Source organism: Tachyglossus aculeatus, chromosome 3 (genome assembly GCF_015852505.1).
Source record: "Tachyglossus aculeatus isolate mTacAcu1 chromosome 3, mTacAcu1.pri, whole genome shotgun sequence".
In the NCBI taxonomy this organism is placed as follows: domain Eukaryota; kingdom Metazoa; phylum Chordata; class Mammalia; order Monotremata; family Tachyglossidae; genus Tachyglossus; species Tachyglossus aculeatus.
The window spans coordinates 19,622,308-19,647,241 of record NC_052068.1 but is presented as its reverse complement, the minus strand read 5'-3'; the positions used below and the strand labels follow the sequence as shown (position 1 = coordinate 19,647,241).

Genomic DNA, 24,934 nt, shown 5'->3' with positions numbered 1-24,934 from the left:
TGTAAGAAATAGTTTGGAAGGTCACAGCTGTACATGTGTATCATTTGCATCCAATTGGGTTATGCTTGCAAAGACTCAGGTTTTCAACTTTGTTTTTTATTGTTGCGACACTCTAAGTTATAGTTTGTAGGCTCTTTCTGAATCTCGTTTCCATGTGTTTAGAACAGTGCTTGGCACATAGTAAGCACGTAACAAATACCATCATTATTATGTGTTTCCAATAATGAACCAAGACCTTCGGCACCATCAATGTCCAGCTGTGAGGGAGGGCCACCCACAACAAGGGAAAGAAAGCATGAGAGTTGCTTGAAAAGCCAAATATCAGCCTCCTCTAGCATGGTGCAGTTGAGATTCTGAGCAACGTAAGGACGTGATGTTTTTCAGTCTGGGGCCTTCCGCCAGGACTTATCCACAGTATCCATGTAATAAAGAGAATTATTGGCAGAGATAGAAATTGGAACAGTAAAAGACACTTAAAAAGCTTCTCCTTCCTCTTTTGTTGCATCTTTTCCCTGCCCGGTCCCATCCTGAGAGAGGGTCTGATTACGATTTTTGGGTGGGGGTGGTGAAGGGGCCTATGGGTTTGGGAGTATGTGTGATTTCTGTGGAAATGTTTTTTGAAGTTGAGGGAAAGATAGCCCTTCTATGTAAAAAATTGTATTTAAATTAACTGTATGTTTCAGGTTCATGGAACCAGCGGTTATTGTTTGCCTGGGAGGAATTTTACCCTTTGGGTCGATTTTCATCGAAATGTAAGTTTTAATATTTGACCTACCCGAGGGGGAGGCCGGGAAGGATAAAGATTGTTTAGCTGTGAAATAATAGAGCTAGAAGGATCATCCAAACGGTATCTAATTGATTTCCCCCATGTTCCCGATAGGACTGCAACCTCTCAAAGAGAATAGTCTCCCAGGTTAAAAATTCAGAAAAAGATATGCCACCACTTTCCTTAGTAACATTTCCTAGACACTCTCAACCCATATTTCAGCAGCGTCAAGTATTCACTGAGCAACCGCTTCAGGATTATCATCATCATCATCAATCGTATTTATTGAGCGCTTACTATGTGCAGAGCACTGTACCAAGCACTTGGGAAGTACAAATTGGCAACATATAGAGACAGTCCCTACCCAACAGTGGGCTCACAGTCTAAAAGGGGGAGACAGAGAACAAAACCACACATACTAACAAAATAAAATAAATAGAATAGATATGTACAAGTAAAATACAGTAATAAATATGTACAAACATATATACATATATACAGGTGCTGTGGGGAAGGGAAGGAGGTAAGATGGGGGGGATGGAGAGGGGGATTATATTAGGTGCAGAGGGTCTGTAAAGCATACAGATTAGGCCTAGTCTCAGTCAACAGTTGTATAATTGAAGGAGTTGAACAGGAATTGAGAAACAGCGTGGCTCAGTGGAAAGCGCCCGGGCTTGGGAGTCAGAGGTCATGGGTTCTAATCCTGGCTCCGCCACTTGTCAGCTGTGTGTTAGGACAGAAGTTAAGCCACTTAATCAATCAATCAATCGTATTTATTGAGCGCTTACTGTGTGCAGAGCACTGTACTGAGCGCTTGGGAAGTACAAATTGGCAACATATAGAGACAGTCCCTACCCAACAGTGGGTTCACAGTCTAACCGGGGGAGACAAAACCAAACATACTAACAAAATAAAATAAATAGAATAGATATGTACAAGTAAAATAAATAAATAAATAAATAGAGGAATAGAGTAATGAATATGGACAAACATGTACATATATAACTTAACTTCTCTGGGCCTCAGTTACCTCATGTGTGAAATGGGGATTAAGACTGTGAGCCCCACATGGGAAAATCTAATCACCTTTTATCCCGCCCCAGTTCTTAGAACAGTGCTTTGCACATAGGTAGGAGATAAAATGGGTTAATATACACTTTTAAAAGTGGCTTTTGTCCTCGCAAAGGTTCCCTTTGGGGAGTGGGTGGGCTAAAAGTTATTTGTGTAAATTGCTTGTCTGTAGGGTAGTCTGAGAATGTAAGGAGGGGAACTTGCCTGGTCTGGGTTGAAGTGCGCAGGTTAAAGAGACAGTGGTGACGTAGATTAGATCCAAGTCCTACCAGTCCTTATTTGGGAGTTTGACATTTGATTTGAAAGATGATGGTAAGCCATAGGAAAGCTTTTCCGAGTCGAAGTGGCATACATGAAAGATCTTAATGGTAATAATAATCATGATGTTTATTTAGTGCACACTATGTGTCAGGCACTGTGATGAATGCTGGAGTTGATTACAAGATAATCAGACACAGTCCCTCTGCCACAAGGAGCTCACAGTCCAAGTGGGAGAGAGAACAGGTATTTAATTCTCTTGTTGCAGATGAGGAAATGGAGGCCCAGAGAAGTGAACTGCCTTGCCCCAAGGTCACAAGGCAGGTAAATGGCAGAGCTGGGATTAGAACTCAGGTCCTCTGACTCCCAGGACTGTGTCTGCTGAGTGACTTTGAGCAAATGACTTTACTTCTCTGTGCCTTGGTTACTTCAACTGTAAAATGGGGATTGAGACTGTGAGCCCCACATGGAACAGGGACTGTGTCCAACCTGATGTGCTTGTATCCACCCCAGCGCTTAGTACAGTGCCTGGCACATAGTAAGTGCGTAACAAATGCTACAGTTACTGCAGCGTGGCTCAGTGGAAAGAGCACGGGCTTAGGAGTCAGAGGTCATGGGTTCAAATCCCAGCTCCGCCGCCTGTCAGCTGTGTGACTTTGGGCAAGTCACTTCACTTCTCTGGGCCTCAGTTACCTCATCTGTAAAATGGGGATTAAGATTGTGAGCCCCACATGGGACAACCTGATCACCTTGTATCCTCCCCAGCACTTAGAACAGTGCTTTGCATATAGTAAGCGCTTAACAAATGCCAAAATAATAATAATAATAATAATAATAATAATTATTATTATTATTATTATTATTATTACTTCCACCTAGGCAGTACTGCAGGAAAACTGGGCTGGAGGGAGCTAAGGAAAAAGTCCGAAAAGTTATTTGTCTATTTAGTAGTCATGATTAATATCTATGGAGTCCTAAAGGATACAGACAATGTGAATACAGAATTGCTGACAGCCAAATTCCACAACCCAAGGACTAAAAATCGATCACTCATCGAAATGTGATGTCAGTAGCCTCACACTAGCAAAAGAAAATACCGCAACCTTGGTGTCATCCTCGACTCCGCTCTCTCGTTCACCCCTCACATCCAAGCCGTCACCAAAACCTGCCGGTCTCACCTCCGCAACATCGCCAAGATCCGCCCTTTCCTCTCCATCCAAACTGCTACCCTGCTGGTTCAATCTCTCATCCTATCCCGGCTGGATTACTGCATCGGCCTCCTCTCTGATCTCCCAATCTCCTGTCTCTCCCCGTTTCAGTCTATACTTCACTCTGCTGCCCGGATCATCTTTGTGCAGAAACGCTCTAGGCATGCTACTCCCGTCCTCAAAAATCTCTAGTGGCTGCCAGTCAACCTATGCATCGGGCAAAAACTCCTCACTCTGCTTCAAGACTGTCCATCCCCTCGCCCCCTCCTACCTCACCTCCCTTCTCTCCTTCTCCATCCCAGCCCGCACCCTCCGCTCCTCTGCCGCTAATCTCCTCACTGTACTTCGTTCTCGCCTGTCCCACCATCGACCCCCGGCCCACGTCCTCCCCCTGGCCTGGAATGCCCTCCCTCCGCACATCCGCCAAGCTAGCTCTCTTCCTCCCTTCAAAGCCCTACTGAGAGCTCACCTCCTCCAGGAGGCCTTCCCACACTGAGCCCCTCCTGCCCCTCTCCATCCCCCCCAGCCTTACCTCCTTCCCCTCCCCTCCGCACCTGTATGTATGTGTTTGTACAGATTTATTACTCTGTTTTACTTGTACATATTTACTATTCTATTTATTTTATTTTGTTAATATGTTTTGGTTTGTTGTCTGTCTCCCCCTTCTAGACTGTGAGCCCGCTGTTGGGTAGGAACCATCTCTGTATGTTGCCAACTTGTACTTCCCAAGCACTTAGTACAGTGCTCTGCACACAGTAAGCGCTCAATAAGTACGATTGAATGAATGAATGAAAATACATCTTCACATAAGAGCTGGCAATCATCTGGACTACAAGACCACAGGAAATTGTGGAGGAAGAAGGGTGTGGGTAATTTCATGAGATAAAGGCATAAAGTAGAGGGAAAAGTTAAATGAGAAAAGTTTTGATTTTTGGATTATAAGTCAAAAATCCATACTTAGAGGGGAAAAATTGGGGATGCTAGGTGGTGAGTCTGGATCCCTGAGTGTGGATGTCCAGAAGTGCAGCCATCACACAACTCTGCCAAACTTTCTTCATTACCACTGTAAGAGACTTAGAACTGGGCTAGCGTGACCACTGGTCTGGTCTGGAGTGGTTTTGTGTCTGTTAATAATAATAATAATGGCATTTATTAAGCGCTTACTATGTGCAGAGCACTGTTCTAAGCTCTGGGGAGGTCTTATGAGGTCACGAAGGTATAAGTTATCTTTTCATTCAGTCAGTCAGTCGTATTTATTGCTCACTTACTGTATGCAAAGCACTGTACTGAGCTCTGGGGAGAGTACACTGTAACAACAGACACATTCCTGCCCATCTTGCCGCCAGCACTTTATCCTTGTCTCCCTTCATATCTGAAAGATGATCACTCTCCCCATCTTCAGGGCCTTATTAAAACCTCATCTTCTGGAGGCCTTCATCATCATCATCATCAATCGTATTTTTTGAGCACTTACTATGTGCAGAGCACTGTACTAAGCGCTTGGGAAGTACAAATTGGCAACATATAATTGGCCTTCCCCGGCTAAGCCCCATTTCCCCTACTCCCTCTCCCTTCCACATCACCCTTGCACTTGGATTTCGACCCTTTATTCACCCCATCCCCACAGCACTTACGCAGATATCTCTAATTTATTTGAATGCCTGTCTCCTCCTCTAGACTGTCAGCTCCTTTTGTGCAGGGAACCTGTCTACCAGCTTTGTTACCTTGTACTCTCCCAAGCACTTGGTTCAGTGTTCTGCGCTCAGTAAGCACTCAATGAATATTTTATTGATATGCTTGGTAAATTCTTCCTAATAATACTTATAATAATATGATACTTATTAATAGCTTACTCTATGCGAAGTGCTGGGGTAGATATACAAGACTAAATTATTTCTTGTTCCTTCAGTGAAGCTGCAGAAAACCCCACCTACCTCATCTGTATAAAATCTTAACAATTTTCTTCGTACATTGAGTCTCTTTCCCCCTTCTCTTACCTGTCACTTTCTCCTCATTTCCCACCCTTCACCCTCTCTGCCCCAGCTGTCTCTTCTCGAGCCTATTTCCCTTTCACCTTCGATTTTAAAGCCTATTTCCCAAACTTGTAATCATTTTATTACTCTTGGGATTTGGTTAAACTTTTCTTTTGAATCCATGGAACAGCTTTATTTGTTATATACTAAGAGTTGATCTGGGCAGGAGGAAAGGTAAACAAGCTACAGTACCTCCCTCCAGGCTTCATCCTTGAACAGCAGGAACACATTGTTCCAGATTAATATAGGAAGATCAGTTTTGAAAATGGAGTGGTAGCCTTTCATTCATTCATTCAATCGTATTTATTGAGCCCTTACTGTGTGCAGAGCACTGTACTAAGCGCTTGGGAAGTACAAGTCGTCAACATATGTTAGGATTCACTTGCTACCTTTCAATTTTTTTACGTTCCTACCTTTGTATTTTAGGTAAATTATTCCTAATAATACTTATAATAATATGATACTTATTAAGAGCTTACTCTATGTGAAGTGCTGGGGTAGATATACAAGACTAAATTATTTCTTGTTCCTTCAGTGAAGCTGCAGAAAACTGCACAGAGCGGCAGAGACCCTTTGCTAGGCTCTGGTTTTGGAAAATTTAACCAACTTAAATTTTCTTGAGGGTAAAGTTCGTAGGATGAGGTAATGAGATAGGGAAATGGGAAATCTCAGGGCATTTTAAAGATAGAAGCGGGAAAGGGGAAATACAAGGAAACAAATTAGAGATAGACCGGAGTAGACTGAAGCAGTTTGGTGCGCTGAGAACAGCAAGCGACATATTTCTTCTTTTAATTTTATTTAGGTATTTCATTTTCACTTCGTTCTGGGCATACAAGATCTACTATGTATATGGCTTCATGATGCTGGTCCTGGTTATTCTCTGCATTGTGACTGTTTGTGTGACTATTGTCTGCACCTACTTCCTGCTCAATGCAGAGGATTATAGGTGGTGAGTACTTTTAGCATACGTGGGGTAGTGCCAGTTGAAATAATGGCCAAGACATTGGCCCATGGATCATTTTTCATGCCTTATAAGAAAGTGAAAGCAAATTTCTACTTGGTGGTGCTCAGATACCCAGGAACCTTGTAATATCTTTCTCTAGAAAACCAGTTAGCTATTAATGGTCCGTGGCTGCAAAGGCAGGGAGAATATGGCATTACTCTATTTTGTGGATGGGGAAAATGGTTAGAGATTTAGTGACTTTGCCAAAGTGTTTAGCTAATGGTGAGGACGCTGGACTGAAAACTCGGGATCTGTGCTGCACAGTTTTTTGCCCCTCACCAGTCCATCTAGGGCTTAAAGGGCATGACTAGTTCGCTCATTTTAAACCCACCAAAAAGTAAAAGTTTAGTTAGGAAAAAGTTGAAGTGTCTCTGACAACAATTAACACCTGATGCACGTGTGTGTCTTTTTTAGGCAATGGACGAGTTTTCTTTCCGCTGCATCGACTGCAATCTATGTTTACATGTACTCCTTTTACTACTACTTTTTCAAAACAAAGTAAGTTTTTTAGTAAGCCAAAGTTATTTCTTTTTTAAAAGATACAAAAGATACGTTTGACTGTATTACGTAATGATTTAAAGGCTAAAGGAGATACTCATTCTCGTTTAATTTCATTCCAGGATGTATGGCTTGTTTCAGACATCATTTTACTTTGGATATATGGCGGTATTTAGCACAGCCTTGGGGATAATGTGTGGTAAGTTCAAAACCTATTGAGACTTGGGGGTAGATCCGTTTAGAATCTCAAATTCATAGCAGAAGAATAATTGGAAGTAAAGAAATGTAATTTTGTTAGGAATTCTGTCCTCAACAAAGACGCCCCTAAAATCCAATGTCTCCACCATTCAGTCCTGTTAGAGAATTTCTTTTCCTTGTGTCGACTTCTATTTTGAATAATTTTCCATTCCAGATAGCTTTCATCTGATATCCCAGAACAGAATCCTGTAAAACTCTCACACTTGTTGAAAACTGGCATTTTCTGAAGTAGTTTCTTGCCATACAGTTCTCTAGACTGGAAGCTCCTTGTGGGCAAGGAATGTTTCTACCCACTGTTATTTGTACTCTCCCTTGTGTTTAGTATGAATGAATGAAAAGATAACCTATATCCTCGTGACCTCATAAGACCTCTGCATGCAGTAAGTGCTCAGTAAATGCTATTGATTAGTACATCTGTGTGTCCAGGGTTGTGTATTCCGAGATAATTTCTGGTTGCCTATAACACATTAAAAGACCCTTTCTGTTTTTAAATTAGAATATTGGCTTTTTTTGCTGGCTCCATCTTGCTCTTAATTTTCCTCTCCATCGATGTCTTTTGAACTGCATGGTCTTTGAGTATCATCAGAATGATTCCAAGGTGCTAAACAAGTATTTAGAGACAAATCCTTGGAATTGGAAATTTGGAAATGATTTTGGAATTGAATAACGATTATTTAGTAAGAGTTTATGACGTGCCAGCCTCCACGCTAAACTTTGGGGTGGATACGGTCATTAAAGATCAGATACAGTCCCTGTTCAATCACAGTAAGGGTTTGAATTGAGTAAATTAGGGTTATTTTTTTAAATTGTGCTGAATTTACTCAATTGTGCAGGTTGAAAACAATACCTTAATACGTAATTAGCACAGTGAACTACAAAAGTGTGCTAATTAATCTGAGTATAGGTAGTGTTTTCAAACCATAGAATGAGGGGCAGGTACCATAGGAGAAGATAATTGTTATTGAAAACTTTCACAAACTTTTTCGGTAGATAAAAGGTAAGTGAAAAGGTTCACGTTTTCTGAAGGGTATGGGTAGAAAAAAACCTCAGAAGCTTGAATACATGTTCAAAAACAAGCTCTTTTTTAAAAGGTCTAAAACCAGAGGGGGAAAGAGCTGTATTAAAGAAATAAAGGGCAAAAGAGAAAAGTGGACAGGCAAGAAGATAATTGCTATTGAAAACTTTCACAAACTTTTTCGGTAGATAAAAGGCAAGTGAAAAGGTTCACGTTTTCTGAAGGATATGGGCAGAAAAAAACCTCAGAAGCTGAATACATGTTCAAAAACAAGCCCTTTTTTAAAAGGTCTAAAACCAGAGGGGGAAAGAGCTGTATTAAAGAAATAAAGGGCAAAAGAGAAAAGTGGACAGGCAAAGGCAGGAAAATGGGGTTACTTCCAGAAGTAAATGAGTGTATAAAGAGTGTTTGGAAAAGAGATGCAGAAGAATAAAATAGTAGGACTTCTCTTTTTTTCCCCATCCTTACCTGGATACTGAAGCTCCTGTAGATCAATATGGATGTTTCCAAAGACCCTTGTGCTCCCTGCTTCCTCTCATTCCCCAACTTCACTGACCTGCTCAACCCTACATCATCCACTCATCAACTGTTGCCGAGTTGTACTTTCCAAGCGCTTAGTCCAGTGCTCTGCACACAGTAAGCACTCAATAAATACGATTGACTGAATAATACCCAACTCTGCCCCTCTAATCCACTGATTGTCTTCTGAAACATCCTCTAGCATCTAGGTAACCATCCTGGGACAGACAAGTTGATGTCAAATTGATTTAGGCCTATGGCTGCTTCATTCCTCGCACAATGGACAGGGACCGTATCTACTGGCCTCCCATATGTTTTTTCCCGGTGCTTAGTACAGTCCTCTGCACACAGTGCTTAATGCCATTATTACTACTACTCCTACTATTACTGCTGGTACTACTACAGAGGCCCTGAGCCTTTGGAAGCAGCGACCAAGACCCAGAGACTGGTTTAAATTGGAGCACCGCAGCACGGCTCAGACAGGCCGACGTCCTCCATCTCCATACTTGGCCGTCTGTAGGGTCTCGGATGAGACGATGGTTTCGCTGAAGCCACCAGGGTGGCAACGGTGCTTCCATTATTAAATGACGACGATTGGATTTCAGCGATGCCACCGTTTTGAAGCCGTCGGGGGCCACAACTTCAAATTTCAGTGCCGCTCCACCCAGGTTGGGGATCGGGGTTTTCTTAGCTGACTTAAAGTCATGTAGGGAGAGCCGTAGAGGTAGCAAGGCCTTTGTGGCTTGCACTCTTCAATATGCTTCAGGGACGTCAGGGCCCTCTGGTATGTAAACTCCGTAAAGAATTCCGGTCCAATCCCATGAAATAATTATTATGATGGTGGTATTAAGCGCTTACTATGTGCCAAGCACTGTTCGAAGTACTGGGGTCGTTACAAAGTAATCAGGTTGTCCCACGTGGGGCTCAGAGTCATTCATTCATTCAGTCATATTTATTGAGCACTTACTGCGTGCAGAGCATCATCATCATCATCAATCGTATTTATTGAGCGCTTACTGTGTGCAGAGCACTATACTAAGTGATTGGAAAGTACAAGTCGGCAACAGATAGCGACAATCCCTACCCAACAACAGGCTCACAGTCTAGAAGGGGGAGACAGACAACAAAACAGAACAAGTAGACAGGCATCAATACCATCAAAATAGATAAGTAGAATTATAGATATATATACACATAGTATTAATTCCCATTTTACAGATGAGGTAATTGAGGCACAGAGAAGTTAAGTGACTTGCCCAAAGTCGCACAACTGACAAGTGGCGGAGGCGGGATTAGAACCCATGACCTCTGACTCCCAAGCCCATGCTCTTTCCACTAAGCCACGCTGCTTCTCAAGGCCTATGGGAATCTTTCAACTGGGGTGCCTGTGGCTTTAGGGCTGAACATATCTATTCTATTTATTTTATTTTTATTCTATTTATTCTATTTATTTTATTTTATTTTGTTAGTATGTTTGGTTTTGTTCTCTGTCTCCCCCTTCTAGACTGTGAGCCCACTGTTGGGTAGGGACCGTCTCTATATGTTGCCAACTTGGACTTCCCAAGCGCTTAGTACAGTGCTCTGCACACAGTAAGCGCTCAATAAATACGACTGATTGATTGATTGAGGAATTAGGGACCCTGTTAGACACCTAACAGAGGAGGCCTCTGTAAACCCTCTCTGCCCCGATGGGGCAGAAGTAGAAGCAGTGTGGCTCAGTGGAAGGAGCCTGGGCTTGGGAGTCAGAGGTCGTGGGTTCTAATCCCGGCCCCGCCACTTGTCAGCTGTGTGACTTCGGGCAAGTCACTTCACTTCTCTGGGCCTCAGTTACCTCATCTGTCAAATGGGGATGAAGACCGTGAGCCCCACGTGGGACAACCTGATCACCTTGTATCCCCCCCTGAGCTTAGAACAGTGCTTCGCACATAGTAAGCGCTTAACAAATGCCATCATTATTATTATTATTAGTAATGGTCCTTTGAACATCCAGGACAGTGATAACTGCAACCCTATAAAGGCCTCTTTCCCTCCTTTGGGCCCTGAATTAGACAAAGCCTGCAATATAATCAGGGGAGACAGATAAAAATTATTTGCGCAGCAGCAACGAGGATATATAAAAGAGTACAAAGATGGTGGGATGAAGTAGCTGAATAAATAATTGAATATACAAATTAGTTATAGATATATAATTAGTACTGTGGATAGGAATTTTGACACCTGTGTACATGTTTTGTTGTCTGTTCCCCCCCTTCTAGACTGTGAGCCCGTTGTTGGGTAGGGACTGTCTCTATATGTTGCCGACTTGTACTTCCCAAGCGCTTAGTACAGTGCTCTGCACACAGTAAGAGCTTAGTACAGTGCTCAAGCGCTTAGTCCAGTGCTCTGCACACAGTAAGCGCTCAATAAATCCTCTCCCCCTCGTCCCCCTCTCCATCCCCCCATCTTACCTCCCTCCCTTCCCCACAGTATATGTATATATGTTTATACATATTTTTTTACTCTACTTATTTATTTATTTAATTTATTTGTACATATCTATTCTATTTATTTTATTTTGTTAGTGTGTTTGGGTTTGCTCTCTGTCTTCCCCTTTTAGACTGTGAGCCCACTGTTGGGTAGGGACTGTCTCTATATGTTGCCAATTTGTACTTCCCAAGCGCTTAGTACAGTGCTCTGCACATAGTAAGCGCTCAATAAATACGATTGGTGATGATGATGATGATGAATAAATACGGTTGAATAAATGAATGAATGAAGAGCTCAAGAAATATGAATGAATACATAAAGAAGCAGCATGGCCTAGTGAGAGTTCACACCTAGCAGTTGGTTCTAATCCCGACTCTGCCACTTGCTTGCTGTGTGACCTTGGGCAAGTCACTTCCCTTCTCTGTGCCTCAGTTACCTCATCTGTAAACTGGGGATTAAGACTGCGAGTCCCATGTGGTACGTGGACTATGTCCAACCTGATTAGCTTATTTCTACCCTAACATTTAATACAGTGCCTAGCCCATAGTAAGTGCTTAACTACCCTAAAAAAAAATACTTCATATTGGGATATTTATTTTCTGTAGAAAACCAACCTGGAAATTATTTTGTTCCCGAGGCAGACCCTGATTCTTGGAACACAAACGTCACTTAAGTTTGTTCCTTCCACCAGAACAAATGACTCTCATTTTGGAATAGTTCAGTCTTGGAACACAAACGTCACTTAAGTTTGTTCCTTCCACCAGAACAAATGGCTCTCATTTTAGAGTAGTTCAGCCAATCGATTAATCAGCGTGGCTCAGTGGAAAGAGCCCGGGCTTTGGAGTCAGAGGTCATGGGTTCAAATCCCGGCTCCGCCAGTTGTCAGCTGTGTGACTTTGGGCAAGTCCCTTCACTTCTCTGTGCCTCAGTTCCCTCATCTGTAAAATGGGGATTAAGACTGTGAGCCCCCAGTGGGACAACCCGATCACCTTTTAACCTCCCCAGCGCTTAAGAACAATAGTAAGTGCTTAATAAATGCTATTATTATTATTAGTTGTAGTAGTATTTGATGCCTTCTATGAGCAGAGCATTGTACCAAGTGCTTGGGAGAGGACATCCGCCAAGCTAGCTCTCTTCCTCCCTTCAAGGCCCTGCTGAGAGCTCACCTCCTCCAGGAGGCCTTCCCAGACTGAGCCCCTTCCTTCCTCTCCCCTTCGTCCCCCTCTCCATCCCCCCATCTTACCTCCTTCCCTTCCCCACGGCACCTGTATATATGTATATGTGTTTGTACATATTTATTACTCTATTTATTTATTTATTTTGCTTGTACATATCTATCCTATTTATTTTATTTTGTTAGTATGTTTGGTTTTATTCTCTGTCTCCCCCTTTTAGACTGTGAGCCCACTGTTGGGTAGGGACTGTCTCTATATGTTGCCAGTTTGTACTTCCCAAGCACTTAGTACAGTGCTCTGCACATAGTAAGCGCTCAAAAATATGATTGATTGATTGACAATACAGTCTAGTAGTAGGCACAATCCCATCCCTCAAGGAGCTTCCACTCTAGTGGAGGAGTTAACTCTGCAGGAATTTACAGATAGGAGGAAGGAGAAGTGGCTGTGCATCTGAGTTAGGCCCTGGAAAGCATTTTTTCTAAAAGAAAAAAGACATTCCCTCCACATCTCCCCACTCTTCAATCAATCAATCAATCAATCAATCGTATTTATTGAGCGTGTACTGTGTGCAGAGCACTGTACTAAGCGCTTGGGAAGTACAAGTCGGCAACACATAGAAACGGTCCCTACCCAACGGCGGGTTCACAGTCTAGAAGGGGGAGACAGTGAACAAAACCAAACATACTAACAAAATAAAATAAAAATCTCCGATGTTTGCCAGGCCATCGCTGCATCAAACAGAAACTCCTACTATCAGCTTTAAGGCATTCAGTCAACTCCCTCTTTCCTACCTCATGTCACTTATGACAACCTAGCTCACAGACTTCACTCTTCGAAGATCAACGTATTCACTCGATCTCAGTTGTTTCCATCTTGTTTCTGACCCCTAGTCTACATCCTCCCTCTGTTCTGGAACTTCCTACCCCTTCATGTCTAACAGAGACATCCTCCCCCGGGCCTGGAATGCCCCCAATCCCTCTGCCCATCCGCCAAGCTCGCTCTCTTCCTCCCTTCAAGGCCCTGCTGAGAGCTCACCTCCTCCAGGAGGCCTTCCCAGACTGAGCCCCTTCATTCCTCTCCCCCTCGTCCCCCTCTCCATCCCCCCCATCTTACCTCCTTCCCGTCCCCACAGCACCTGTATATATGTATATATGTTTGTACATATTTTTTTTACTCTATTTATTTATTTATTTTATTTGTGCATATCTATTCTATTTTATTTTGTTAGTATGTTTGGTTTTGTTCTCTGTCTCCCCCTTTTAGACTGTGAGCCCACTGTTGAGTAGGGACTGTCTCTATATGTTGCCAATTTGTACTTCCCAAGCGCTTAGTACAGTGCTCTGCACATAGTAAGCGCTCAATAAATACGATTGATGATGATGATGATAACAGAGCACCACTCTCCCCACCTTCAAAGTCCTCCCCTCTTCCAAGAGGCCTTTCCTGAGTAGGCCTCATTTCAATATATGTTGCCAATTTGTACTTCCCAAGCGCTTAGTACAGTGCTCTGCACCCAGTAAGCGCTCAATAGATACAATTGATGATGATGATGATGAATAAATCAATCAGTCATTTTTATCGAATGCTTACTGTACGCCCTGTACTGTATTAAACACTTGGGAGAATACAGTGCTTAGAGAAGCAGCGTGGCTCAGTGGAAAGAGCCCGGGCTTGGGAGTCAGAAGTCACGGGTTCTAATCCCGGCTCCGCCACTTGTCAGCTGTGTGACCTTGGCCAAGTCACTTACCTTCTCTAGGGACTGTCTCTATATGTTGCCAACTTGTACTTCCCAAGCGCTTAGTACAGTGCTCTGCACACAGTAAGCGCTCAATAAATACGATTGATGATGATGACTGTGAGCCCACTTTTTAGACTGTGAGCCCACTGTTGGGTAGGGACTGTCTCTATATGTTGCCAATTTGTACTTCCCAAGCGCTTAGTACAGTGTTCTGCACACAGTAAGCGCTCAATAAATACGATTGATGATGATGAGTTACCTCATCTGTAAAATAGGAATGAAGACTTTGAGCCCCCCATGGGACAGCCTGCTTACCTTGTATCTACCCCAGCGCTTAGAACAGTGCTTGGCGCATAGGAAGCGCTTACCAAATACCAACATTATTAGTTTTATTATTATTACAATAAAACAGAGTTGGTAGACATGTTCCCTGCCCACAAGGAGCTTACAGCCTAGGGGGGAGACAGACATTAAAACTGAGATCTCTCCATAAGTGCTGTGGGGCTTAGGGTGAGGTGACTAAAGGGTACAAATCCAAATGCAAGGGTGATGCAGAAAGGAGAGTCATTCATTCTTTGAACACTCGCATTAATTGAGCGCTTTCTGTAGGCAGAGCGCTGTACTAAGCGCTGGGGAGAGTACAATATAGCAGACACAGTGCTGAAATGAGGGTTTATCAATCAATCGGATTTATTGAGCGCTTACTTTGTGCAGAGCACTGTACTAAGCACTTGGGAAGTACAAGTTGGCAACATATAGAGACGGTCCCTACCCAACAGTGGGCTCACAGTCTAAAAGTTTAGTCAGAAAAGGCCTCTTGGAGGAGATGTGGCTTTAGTAGGGCTTTGAAGGTGGGGAGAATGGTGATCTCTTTATTCATTCGATCGTATTTATTGAGTGCTTACTGTGTGCAGAGCACTGTAGTAAGCGCTTATGAAGGGGAAAAGAGTTCCAGGCCAGAGGCAGGACGTGGGCAAGGGGTCGGCAGGAAGATAGACGAGATCGAGGTGAAGCAAAGAGAGCAGGCTGGGTTGTAGAAAGAAGTCAGCAAGGTAAGATAGGAAGGGACGAGGAGACTGGATCAATCAATTAATCAATCGTATTGATGCTTTAGATGCTTTAGAACCATCGGTAAGGAGTTTCTGTTGGATGCAGAGGTGGATGGGCAACCAGTGCAGGTTCTTGAGAATTTTTTTTAGAAAAATGATTCAGACAGTGGGAGTGGAGAGAGACGAGAGGCAGGGAGGTCGTCATTCATTCATTCAATTGTGTTTATTGAGCGCTTACTGTGTACTGAGCGCTTGGGAAGTACAAGTCAGCAACATACAGAGACGGTCCCTACCCAACAACGGGCTCACGGTCTAGAGGATAATAATAATTAATATTATTAGTACTATTAAGTGCTTGTATCAGTGAAGTAGCAGATGGTATAGAAAGGGAAGGGCAGATCTGAACGGTTATGAAGGTAGAACCGACAGGATTTGGTGACAGGTTGAGCATGTGGGTTGACTTGAAAGATATGAGTCGAGCAAGGATAATGCCCTGATTCCCGTCTTGTGAGACAGGGAGCGTGGTGGTACCATCTACGGTGTGGGGAAGGTCAGGAAGAGAAAAGGGTTGGCTGGAAAGATGAGGAGTTCTGTTTTGGACATGTTAAGTTTGAGGTGTTAAACTGCTTCTCTGTGACTGAAAGACTGAAAATGAGGGAGAGTTGTGGTCTAGTGGATTGGCAGGGGAAGGGTATGAACGTGAACAACATGATTAAGAAAAGCAGTGTGGCTCAGTGGAAAGATCCCGGGCTTTGGAGTCGGAGGTCATGGGTTCAAATCCTGGCTCCGCCAATTGTCAGCTGTGTGACTTTGGGCAAGTCACTTCTGTGTGCCTCTGTTACCTCATCTGGAAAATGGGGATTAAGTCTGTGAGCCCCCCATGGGACAACCTGATCACCTTGTAACCTCCCCAGCGCTTAGAACAGTGCTTTGCACATAGTAAGCGCTTTGTAAATACTATTAAAAAAAAAAAGAGGTCAGAGGTGAGAGAGATGACAATGTGGCCCAGTGAGTAGGCTAGTTTAAAAGAAATGAAGAGGAATAGACTCCGGTATTCTGATCCTCAGAAAGTCCTTAGGATAGTCTTCCCATCTAGGAATTCCGTCCTATCCTGTCAAAGACTATGGAGGCGATTAATAGGGAGACTCTTGGTGCCCAGAATCATTTGCTCACTGGGGCAGCGAGACGTAGAGGAAGGAACATAAATCTGGGGGTTAGGAGTTGTAATCCCAGCTCTGCCACAGTCCTGCTGTGTGACCAAAGGCAAGTCACTCAACCTCCCTGGGCCTCAGTTTCCTCATCTGTCAAATGAGGATAAGGCTCTTCCTCTCAGATATTGAGCCTCATTTGGGACAAGTGTCTGCTGTGATTATCTTATTACTTCCCCAGCACTTAGCGCATAGTACATGTTTGTTTAATGCCTTGATTATTACAATGATGAGGATGATTATTGTGCACCTTTGCGGACTCCCAGGTTGTCAGAAGTTCAGTAATCCGGAGAGGAGGCAGTTTAACTACTTATAAAACAGGGACTGGTTAAAAAAAAATATTTGGAGAAGGAGTTGAAACTAGTGGCTCCAAGGTTGTTTAGGAATAGCTCTAGATTTCAGTGGTTTGTGCCCTGCTCCCGTTACCTCGGTTAATCAAGACTAATTTTATTATTAATGAAACGTCTTCCCTTGGGAAATTGGCTTTCGGCCAATTTTATCCATCTTCGAGATCCTAAATTGATTTGCAAGATGCCTTAGTTTGTTATGGAAATGTGTCTGATAGCTCAGTGGTTTTGTCTTTCATTAACTCTGTCATGTCAGCTATTCATTGTGTTTCTAATCTTCGGAAGACTGAGGGAGGCGATATCTTGACATTTACAAAGAAAATAGAATGAGTCTAGTGCTTAAATTTTTGAATAGTTTTCCGGTGAAAATTACATCTTGCTGCTGGGAAAATTCCTGGCACATTACAAGATGTCTGTGCTGTCCTGGCAGTCTCTCTGTCTGTCATTTATTCTTTAATAGGCTTGTATACCTTTCAATCTTAATTTTTTTTTTTTTTTTTGCTAGTCATCTGGGTGCCGATTAAAATGTCACCATAATATAGGAATTAAACATACCCATAAATTTCTGTCACTGAAATGTTAGACAAATTGGCAATTGAAAGGAAAATATGCCTTTGCCGTTTAAAATTGAGGAAAACATCGTGGCAATCTTAAGGTGGAAGATATTTCTAATTTGTTTCTATTCCTCAACCTTTTCATATACTGGCTTTAGATTAATGGAAGAATTATTGTCCAATTTAGAAAAAAATATTGTAATGAATTTAATTTGACATTTCCTTTAAAAAAATTATATTGTAGACACATGTAATGTTTGGGGTGATAAAAGTATAACCAGGATACGTCTTAGGCCAGAGAGTGATGTCGTTTCAGTAGCCTTAAAATTTTAGTTTGGAATTTTTTTTCTGTTCTTGATAAAGGAATTTTTGGAATCATTTGTTGCATTTATTCGAAGATAATTCTGGGCATTGTTGTCAATTTGTATGCCCTTTCCCATGTTCATTAGATCATATGGTGAAGCTTTTTATGTAGTTGTAATCAATCAGTTGTATTCATTAAGCGCTTACTGTATGCAGAGCACTGTATTAAGCATTTTGGAAGAGTATGGTATATCAATATAACAGACACATTCACAGTGAGCCTACAGTGTAGAGGGGGAGTCAGAGATGAATATAAATGAATAAATTATGGATATGTACATAAGTGTACATATCCCCTTCCCCACAGCACTTGTATATATGTATATATGTTTGTACGTATTTATTACTCTATTTATTTTACTTGTACATATCTATTCTATTTATTTTATTTTGTTACTATGTTTTGTTTTGTTCTCTGTCTCCCCCTTCTAGACTGTGAGCCCACTGTTGGGTAGGGACCGTCTCTATGTGTTGCCAACTTGTACTTCCCAAGCGCTTAGTACAGTGCTCTGCACACAGTAAGAGCTCAATAAATACGATCGATTGATTGATTGTTGGGCTGGGGACGGTGAATAAAGGGAGCGAGTCAGGGCAACGCCGAAGGGAGTGGGAGAAGAGGAAAGGCGGGCTTAGTCAGGGAAGACCTTGGAGGAGATGGGCTGTCAATAAGACGGCGAAGGGAAGGAGAGTAATTGTGTGTCGGATAAGGAGAGGGAGGGTGTTTCAGGCCTGAGACAGGATGGGGGCGAGTAGTTGGCAGCGAGATAGACGAGATCGAGGTACAGAGAGTAGGTTGGCATTAGAGGAGACAGTTGTGCCATCTGGGATGTAGTAATAGAGTGGTCGGGAGTGGAGGGTGAGACAGGAAAGGGTGAGGTGATTGAGTGCTTTAAAGTTGAAAGTAAGGAGTTGCTGTTTGATGCAGAGGTGACTAGGCATCCACTGGAGGTTCTTGGGAATGGAGAAACAGGGACTGGACGGTTTTGTAGAAAAATGATCCAGGCAGCAGAGTGAAGTAAGGACTGGAGTGGGGAGAGCCAGGGTGCTGGTACACCAGAACGGGATAGGACAAGTGATTGGATTAACATGGTAGCAATTTGGATGGAGAGGAAAGGGCTGATTTCAGCGACACGGTAAAGGTGGAACTGACAGGCTGAATTTAGTGATGGAGTGAATATTTGGATTGAACGAGAGACACGGTAAAGGTAGAACTGACAGGATGAATTTAGTGATGGAGTGAATATTTGGGTTGAACGAGAGAGCGGAGTCAAGAATAACGCCAAGGTTGTGGGTTTGTGAGACAGGAAGGATGGTGATGCCGTCTACAGGGATGGGATGGTCAGGGGACGGACAGAGTTTGGGTGGGAAGGTAAGGAGTTCTGTTTTGGACATGTTAAGTTTAAGGGGACGGGAGGACATCCAAGCAGACACGTCTTGAAGGCAGAGGGAAACGCAAGACTGAGGCGAAGGAGAGAGATCTGGGCTGGAGATAGAGGTTTGGGAATCAACCACACAGAAGTGGTAGTTGAAGCCATATGAGCGAATGAGTTCTCCAAGGAAGTGGGTGTAGATGGAGACTAGAAGGAGACCCAGAAGGGAACCGTGAGGGACTCCCACAATTAGGGGGTGGGACTAAGCACATGGGGGAGCCCAGTGCGGCACAGTTAACAGACACGTTCCCTGTCCACAACCCACTTATTATGGGTCAAGCACTGTTCTGAGTGTTGGGATAGATATCAATCGATCCAGTCAAACACAGTCTCTGTCCCACATGGGGCTCACCATTGAAGTAGGAGGGAGAGCAGGTATTTAATCCCCATTTTACAATTGAGGAAGCACAGGCACTGAGAAGCTAATTGTTCAAGGTCACACAACAGGCAAGTGGTGGAGCCAGAATTAGAACCCAGGTCCTCCGACTCCCAGGCCTGTACGGTTTCCACTAGGCCATGCTGCTTCCCTGTTTCCTTATTTCCACTTCCCTATTTGAATTCCATGTTGGTTTCAAATATTACTCCTTGGGAGTTTGCGCTTTGTAGTTATCCTTTGTCATAGACTTAAAGAACTGAGGGGGGAAAATCCTAGGCTTCCGAAATCAAACCTTCCAAGCCCAAAAAAGGCTTTCCTTTCCCCCAACCTCACAGACTCTCTTGATTATAAAAGATTATAATAAAATAATGTGCCCAGTTATCCCAGACTGGGGGGCCATTCTGAATTTGGGGTGCTCTGCCTCCATTTGAAAAGTGTCAGGGAGGATACTGTATGGGCCCACTTTGGGCCAGGTGACTCAACTTCCCCAGTGGCATATGAGCAGGGAAGTAGAGGAGCAGAAGAAAGACTATAATTTCCTACTCCCCGACGGATACCTCGGAAGCAGTTAAACTGATCGCTTTCTGACCATTTCCCGGAAACTTCCACGGAGACCTTTCTGGCATATTCCAAGCGCTTAGTACAGTGCTCTGCAAACAGTAGGCACTCAATAAATACGATTGATTGATTGATTTTATTTTGTTAATATGTTTTGTTTTGTTCTCTGTCTCCCCCTTCTAGGCTGTGAGCCCACTGTTGGGTAGGGACCGTCTCTATATTTTGCCAACTTGTACTTCCCAAGCTCTTAGTACAATGCTCTGCACACAGTAAGCGCTCAATAAATACGATTGAATGAATATTCCACGAGAAGCAGCGTGGCCCAGTGGAAAGAGCCCGGGCTTTGGAGTCAGAGGGCCTGGGTTCAAACCCCGGCTCCGCCAATTGTCAGCTGTGTGACTCTGGGCAAGTCACTTCACTTCTCTGGGCCTCAGTTACCTCATCTGTAAAATGGGAGGTGAAGACTGTGAGCCCCCCGTGGGACAACCTGATCACCTTGTAACCTCCCCAGCGTGTAGAACAGTGCTTTGCACATAGTAAGCGCGTAATACATACCATCATTATTATTATTGTTATTATATTCCAGACTTCAAAAATATCTGGGTTACAGCCCTTGGTACCCTAATAATAATAATAATAATAATAATAATACCCTAATGCAGTCAATCATGGGGGGGGGGGCGGAGAGAGAGAGAGAGCACTCATATGGGTGTATTTGCATGCTGGTGACTATAAGATGTGTGCCACTCATTCATTCAATCGTATTTATTGAGCGCTCACTGTGCAGAGCACTGTACTAAGCGCTTGGAAAGTACAATTCAGCAATAGCGACAATCCCTGACCACACCGGGCTTACAGTCTAGCAGGGGGAAGACAGACATCAAACCAAGTAAACAGGCATCAATATAAATAAATAGAATTATAAATATGTACTTATGTGCAGAAGCGCTGTGGGGCAGGGAGAGGGAGTAGAGCAAAGGGAGCGAGTCGAGGTGACGCAGAGGGGAGGGGGAGCTGAGGAAAAGGGGGGCTTAGTCTGGGAAGGCCTCTTGGAGGAGGTGAGCCTTCAGTAATAAATACTATTGATTAATAATATCAAAAGCAGCTAACAGGTCAAAGAGGATTATTCATTCAGTTGTATTTACTGAGCACTTACTGTGTACAGAGCACTGTACAGACCACAGAGCACTGTGAGAAGCAGCGTGGTTCAGTGGAAAGAGCGCGGGCTTGGGAGTCAGAGGTTGTGGGTTCTAATCCCAGCTCCACCACTTGTCAGCTGTGTGACTTTGGGCAAGTCGCTTAACTTCTCTGTGCCTCGGTTCCCTCATCTGTAGAATGGGGACGAAGACTGTGAGCCCCACGTGGGACAACCTGATCACCTTGTATCCCCCCCAGCGCTTAGAACAGTGCTTTGCACATAGTAAGCGCTTAATAAATGCCATTATTATTAGTAGTAGTAGTAGGGCTTTGAAGGAGGGGAGGGCGTTCCAGGCCAGAGGTAGGACGTGGGCCAGGGGTCGACTACTGGAGCGTCCCCCAAAGATAGGGCCCCTTCCGTCCTCTCCCCCTCGTCCCCCTCTCCATCCCCCCATCTTACCTCCTTCCCTTCCCCACAGCACCTGTACATATTTATTACTCAATTTATTTATTTTACTTGTACATATCTATCCTATTTATTTGATTTTGTTAGTATGTTTGGTTTTGTTCTCTGTCACCCCCCTTTTAGACTGTGAGCCCACTGTTGGGCAGGGACCGTCTCTATATGTTGCCAATTTGTACTTCCCAAGCGCTTAGTCCAGTGCTCTGCACATAGTAAGCGCTCAATAAATACGATTGATGATGATGATAGGGCGTCTGCTGGAATCACAGCACAGCTGAAAAAAGGTGAAGAATGCCACTTCCCCAGATTCGGAGACTCATCATCATCATCAATCGTATTTATTGAGCGCTTACTGTGTGCAGAGCACTGTACTAAGCGCTTGGGAAGTACAAGTTGGCAACATATAGAGACAGTCCCTACCCAATAAGTGGGCTCACAGTCTAAAAGACTGTGGCTTTTCAGGTGGCTTATGGCAGGCAGCCAAGCCGTTTTAAGCCTGCCTTAAGTTTGGGCTTTTAAGGGGCTTTCCGCCTTATCCATTGTTCAGTAAATGATCTGTTAGGATGGCGTCTTGGCAAAGACCATCCATTAGCCGGACTTCTTCCATTTTTCAGGAGACGGTGCCTGCCCAATCACACAAGGAAGAATCCGGGGGAGCGCCTCAGAGCTCACGTCTCGTAACTCTGGATAACAACGACCCCCGAGCGGATATCTGAGTGCCTGACGTCTCTGTTTTCTTTTTCTACAGGAGCGATTGGTTACATGGGAACAAGTGCCTTTGTTCGAAAAATCTATACTAATGTGAAAATTGACTAGAAAACCCAGAAGACCGGGAACTCTGGATCAGTAACTGTTTCGTCGGGGTGGACCTTGCATAGCAAAAAAGCGCAAGAAGAGAGTTGGGGTTTTAACACTGGGTACTCTGTGGGTCTCCGTCTTGTGGATGGCTTAAAGTAACATCTATTTTCATTGATCCTAGGTTCTTAACTGACTGCTTTCTCCAACTGTTCTCAGCCAATGCTTGGATTATATGCAGTAGACATTACTACAGCACATGGCTAATCTTCCCAAAAACTAGCTCATTAAAGATGAATAGACTAGCTCTCTTCAGTGAAGAGGACAAACAGTTTATTTAAAGCATTCGTTCCATTTGACTAAAAAGAGGAAATCTCGGCTGCTAAAACCACAGGAATAGAAATCTTCCTGGTACCTAACATTTCTAAATTACTGAAAAAGTCGTTCCGGAAAGATTACTTTTCTCTTACTTTGGTTGCCATTGTCGAGACAGTGGGATTGTTTTATATTTTGAATCTGGTTTCTGTTTGGGCTTTTTTTTCCTGGTTCGTTTGCAAGATCGATTATACCTACATCCATGTGTTTTAAAAGAACTTTAAAAAATATATTACAGCCTGCATGTATTATATCAGCTATCATTCTAGAAGGACCAACTTCCCGTTTATTTATCTTTAAAATGCCTATCCAGTTCCATCTTAAATCCATCCAAAGAAGATACAGTCTGAAGACAGAGGTGTGTGTTCTCTGCCATGCAAATTTACTGTACAGTTAGAAAGCAAAATGTTCAATGAAGAAGATATTTGTTTTTATTAAACATTTTGAGATCTAGAAAAACACCAACATTTTAACTGAATGTTTAAAGTGATTCTCCCTTTTTTCCCCTAAGTTAGTCTTTCATCTTTTGTTTAGATTTGAATGAAGGCTCTACTTAAGACATTATTAAAAAGGGGGATAATAAGTGTATATAACATTAAATAATGTATCTTAGGTGTAGATCCCAAATGCATCTGGATGTACAGATTTACCACAGAGTCCTTTTTTCTGATGATTTGGTGTAGAAACGTGTGAATTTGGGTGGCTTTTTACATCTTGCCTGCCATTGCATGAAACATTGGGGTCTCTTCACAATGTGTGTGTCATGCTTCTTTTGGGTTTATTTTATTCTGTTTCCTTTCTGGGGCCCTTAAATGAGCTAAATTTGTAATTTAGGACATTTAATTTTTGTTAATCCTGTCAAGACACTTGTGTAACATCTAAAGCTCGCCGCTTTAGAGCGTTCAGAAAATTCAAATAAAATTTTCTGACAAAATTGTTTTGACTGTGCAAATAGATGCGTTTGCCATTTGAAAATATCTGTTCCAAAAGACAATATAACTGAATGCCAATTTTTGTATACAGTATTAACTGTGCTTTGAAATACCAAGAACCCGTGCTTCAGAAAATCCAAAAAGCTTTACTTACATCCTGGTTGCGTGGTATGGTTCCGAAGCGGACGGCCAGCCCTTTTTGGCTGAAATGTTTTGCAGGGGAAAACTATTCTGGTTGGTGTACAGTGTAAAGTGAGGGTGGGGTGTGAGTGGACGAGTTAACGTAAGTGGGCAAATAAAGGTCATGATTTTCCAAGTGTAATGAGTGTTAATTTTGCAGTCCACCTGGCTAGAAGCATCTGCAGTATGAAGTTGCTTTCCTGGCGTAAACTGCTAATTAGAATCATTTTCGGGGCAAAATGACCGACAAAGGGACGGGTGTCTCCGTGGCTTTTCGGAAAGTAACTTTTAAAAAAAAAAGACTTTAAAATTTGTGTGCAGTATCCATATACAGCTCATTTCATGTCGTGGGGTGAAAGTGATTTGTGGGATGAATTCATTACCAGGTATAGTCCCATAAACCGGTTTTATTGGCACAGGATGAATGAGGGTGTAAACCCTAAAGAGTCCGAACGAAGTAGCTAACTCGGCCCTGTCGTTGACTAGAACAAGCGAATGAATACCAGTGGGGTTAGAAGCTGCTTGTAAATCCTAGAAAGAAACCCAGTAGGTAACAGAAACCCGATACAATTAAATTTAATTCCTTCCCTTCAGAGTCTCACTCTTCCACAGCCCTAACTGCCTGTTGGCTAAATGAAAAATTAGCAGGATCACCATATTTCCAGTAAGCAAAGGGATCGGTTGAAACGTTTACGTCAAAAAGCGGGCCAACAGTAGAAGGAGTCTAAATCTGTCAACAGGTAGAGCCTGTTAAGGAACTGAAGTTTGTAGTTCATGGCATTTGGATTTACGGAAAACCGCGTTGGATCATTTGGAGCTTTTTGTTTCGCAAGCCTACACGTCTTTGGCATCTACTGTGAGGAAAAAAATCCCATCTGTAAATAGATTGAGCTCCATGGATTGTGAGACAAATCAGCTTGAAAAAGGATCGGTTTGATAAGTGCTCCGGGCCTCCAAATTTAGGGGTGGCTGAAGTTTAAAAAATTACAGACGGTTTTGCTGTATTTTAGAGATGTAATGTAAATAGGGCATTATGACGGTTGAGGAAAAGAGTGCATTTTTAAGCCCAGAGATGCTGTAGGCTTTTTTCTGTTAACGTTATTTGTATCTGCGCATTCAAACAGCATTATGTGGCTTTTGAATTAACTTGAGAAAGTGC

At 43.0% G+C, this 24,934-nt stretch overlaps 1 protein-coding gene across 2 annotated transcripts in view; it reads left to right on the top strand.

Moving 5' to 3' along the window:
• Window positions 1–23,917, top strand: part of TM9SF3 (transmembrane 9 superfamily member 3) — a 126,061-nt gene extending 102,144 nt beyond the window's left edge. For both annotated transcript variants that reach the window (XM_038743692.1, XM_038743690.1), the window contains 5 exons: window positions 684–752; window positions 6,139–6,285; window positions 6,754–6,837; window positions 6,960–7,036; window positions 22,242–23,917. In XM_038743692.1, coding sequence (XP_038599620.1) covers window positions 684–752; window positions 6,139–6,285; window positions 6,754–6,837; window positions 6,960–7,036; window positions 22,242–22,309 — 445 coding nt within the window. In that variant the 3' untranslated portion in view covers window positions 22,310–23,917. The remainder of the gene's footprint in view (window positions 1–683; window positions 753–6,138; window positions 6,286–6,753; window positions 6,838–6,959; window positions 7,037–22,241) is intronic.
• The last annotated feature ends 1,017 nt before the right edge of the window (window positions 23,918–24,934 follow it).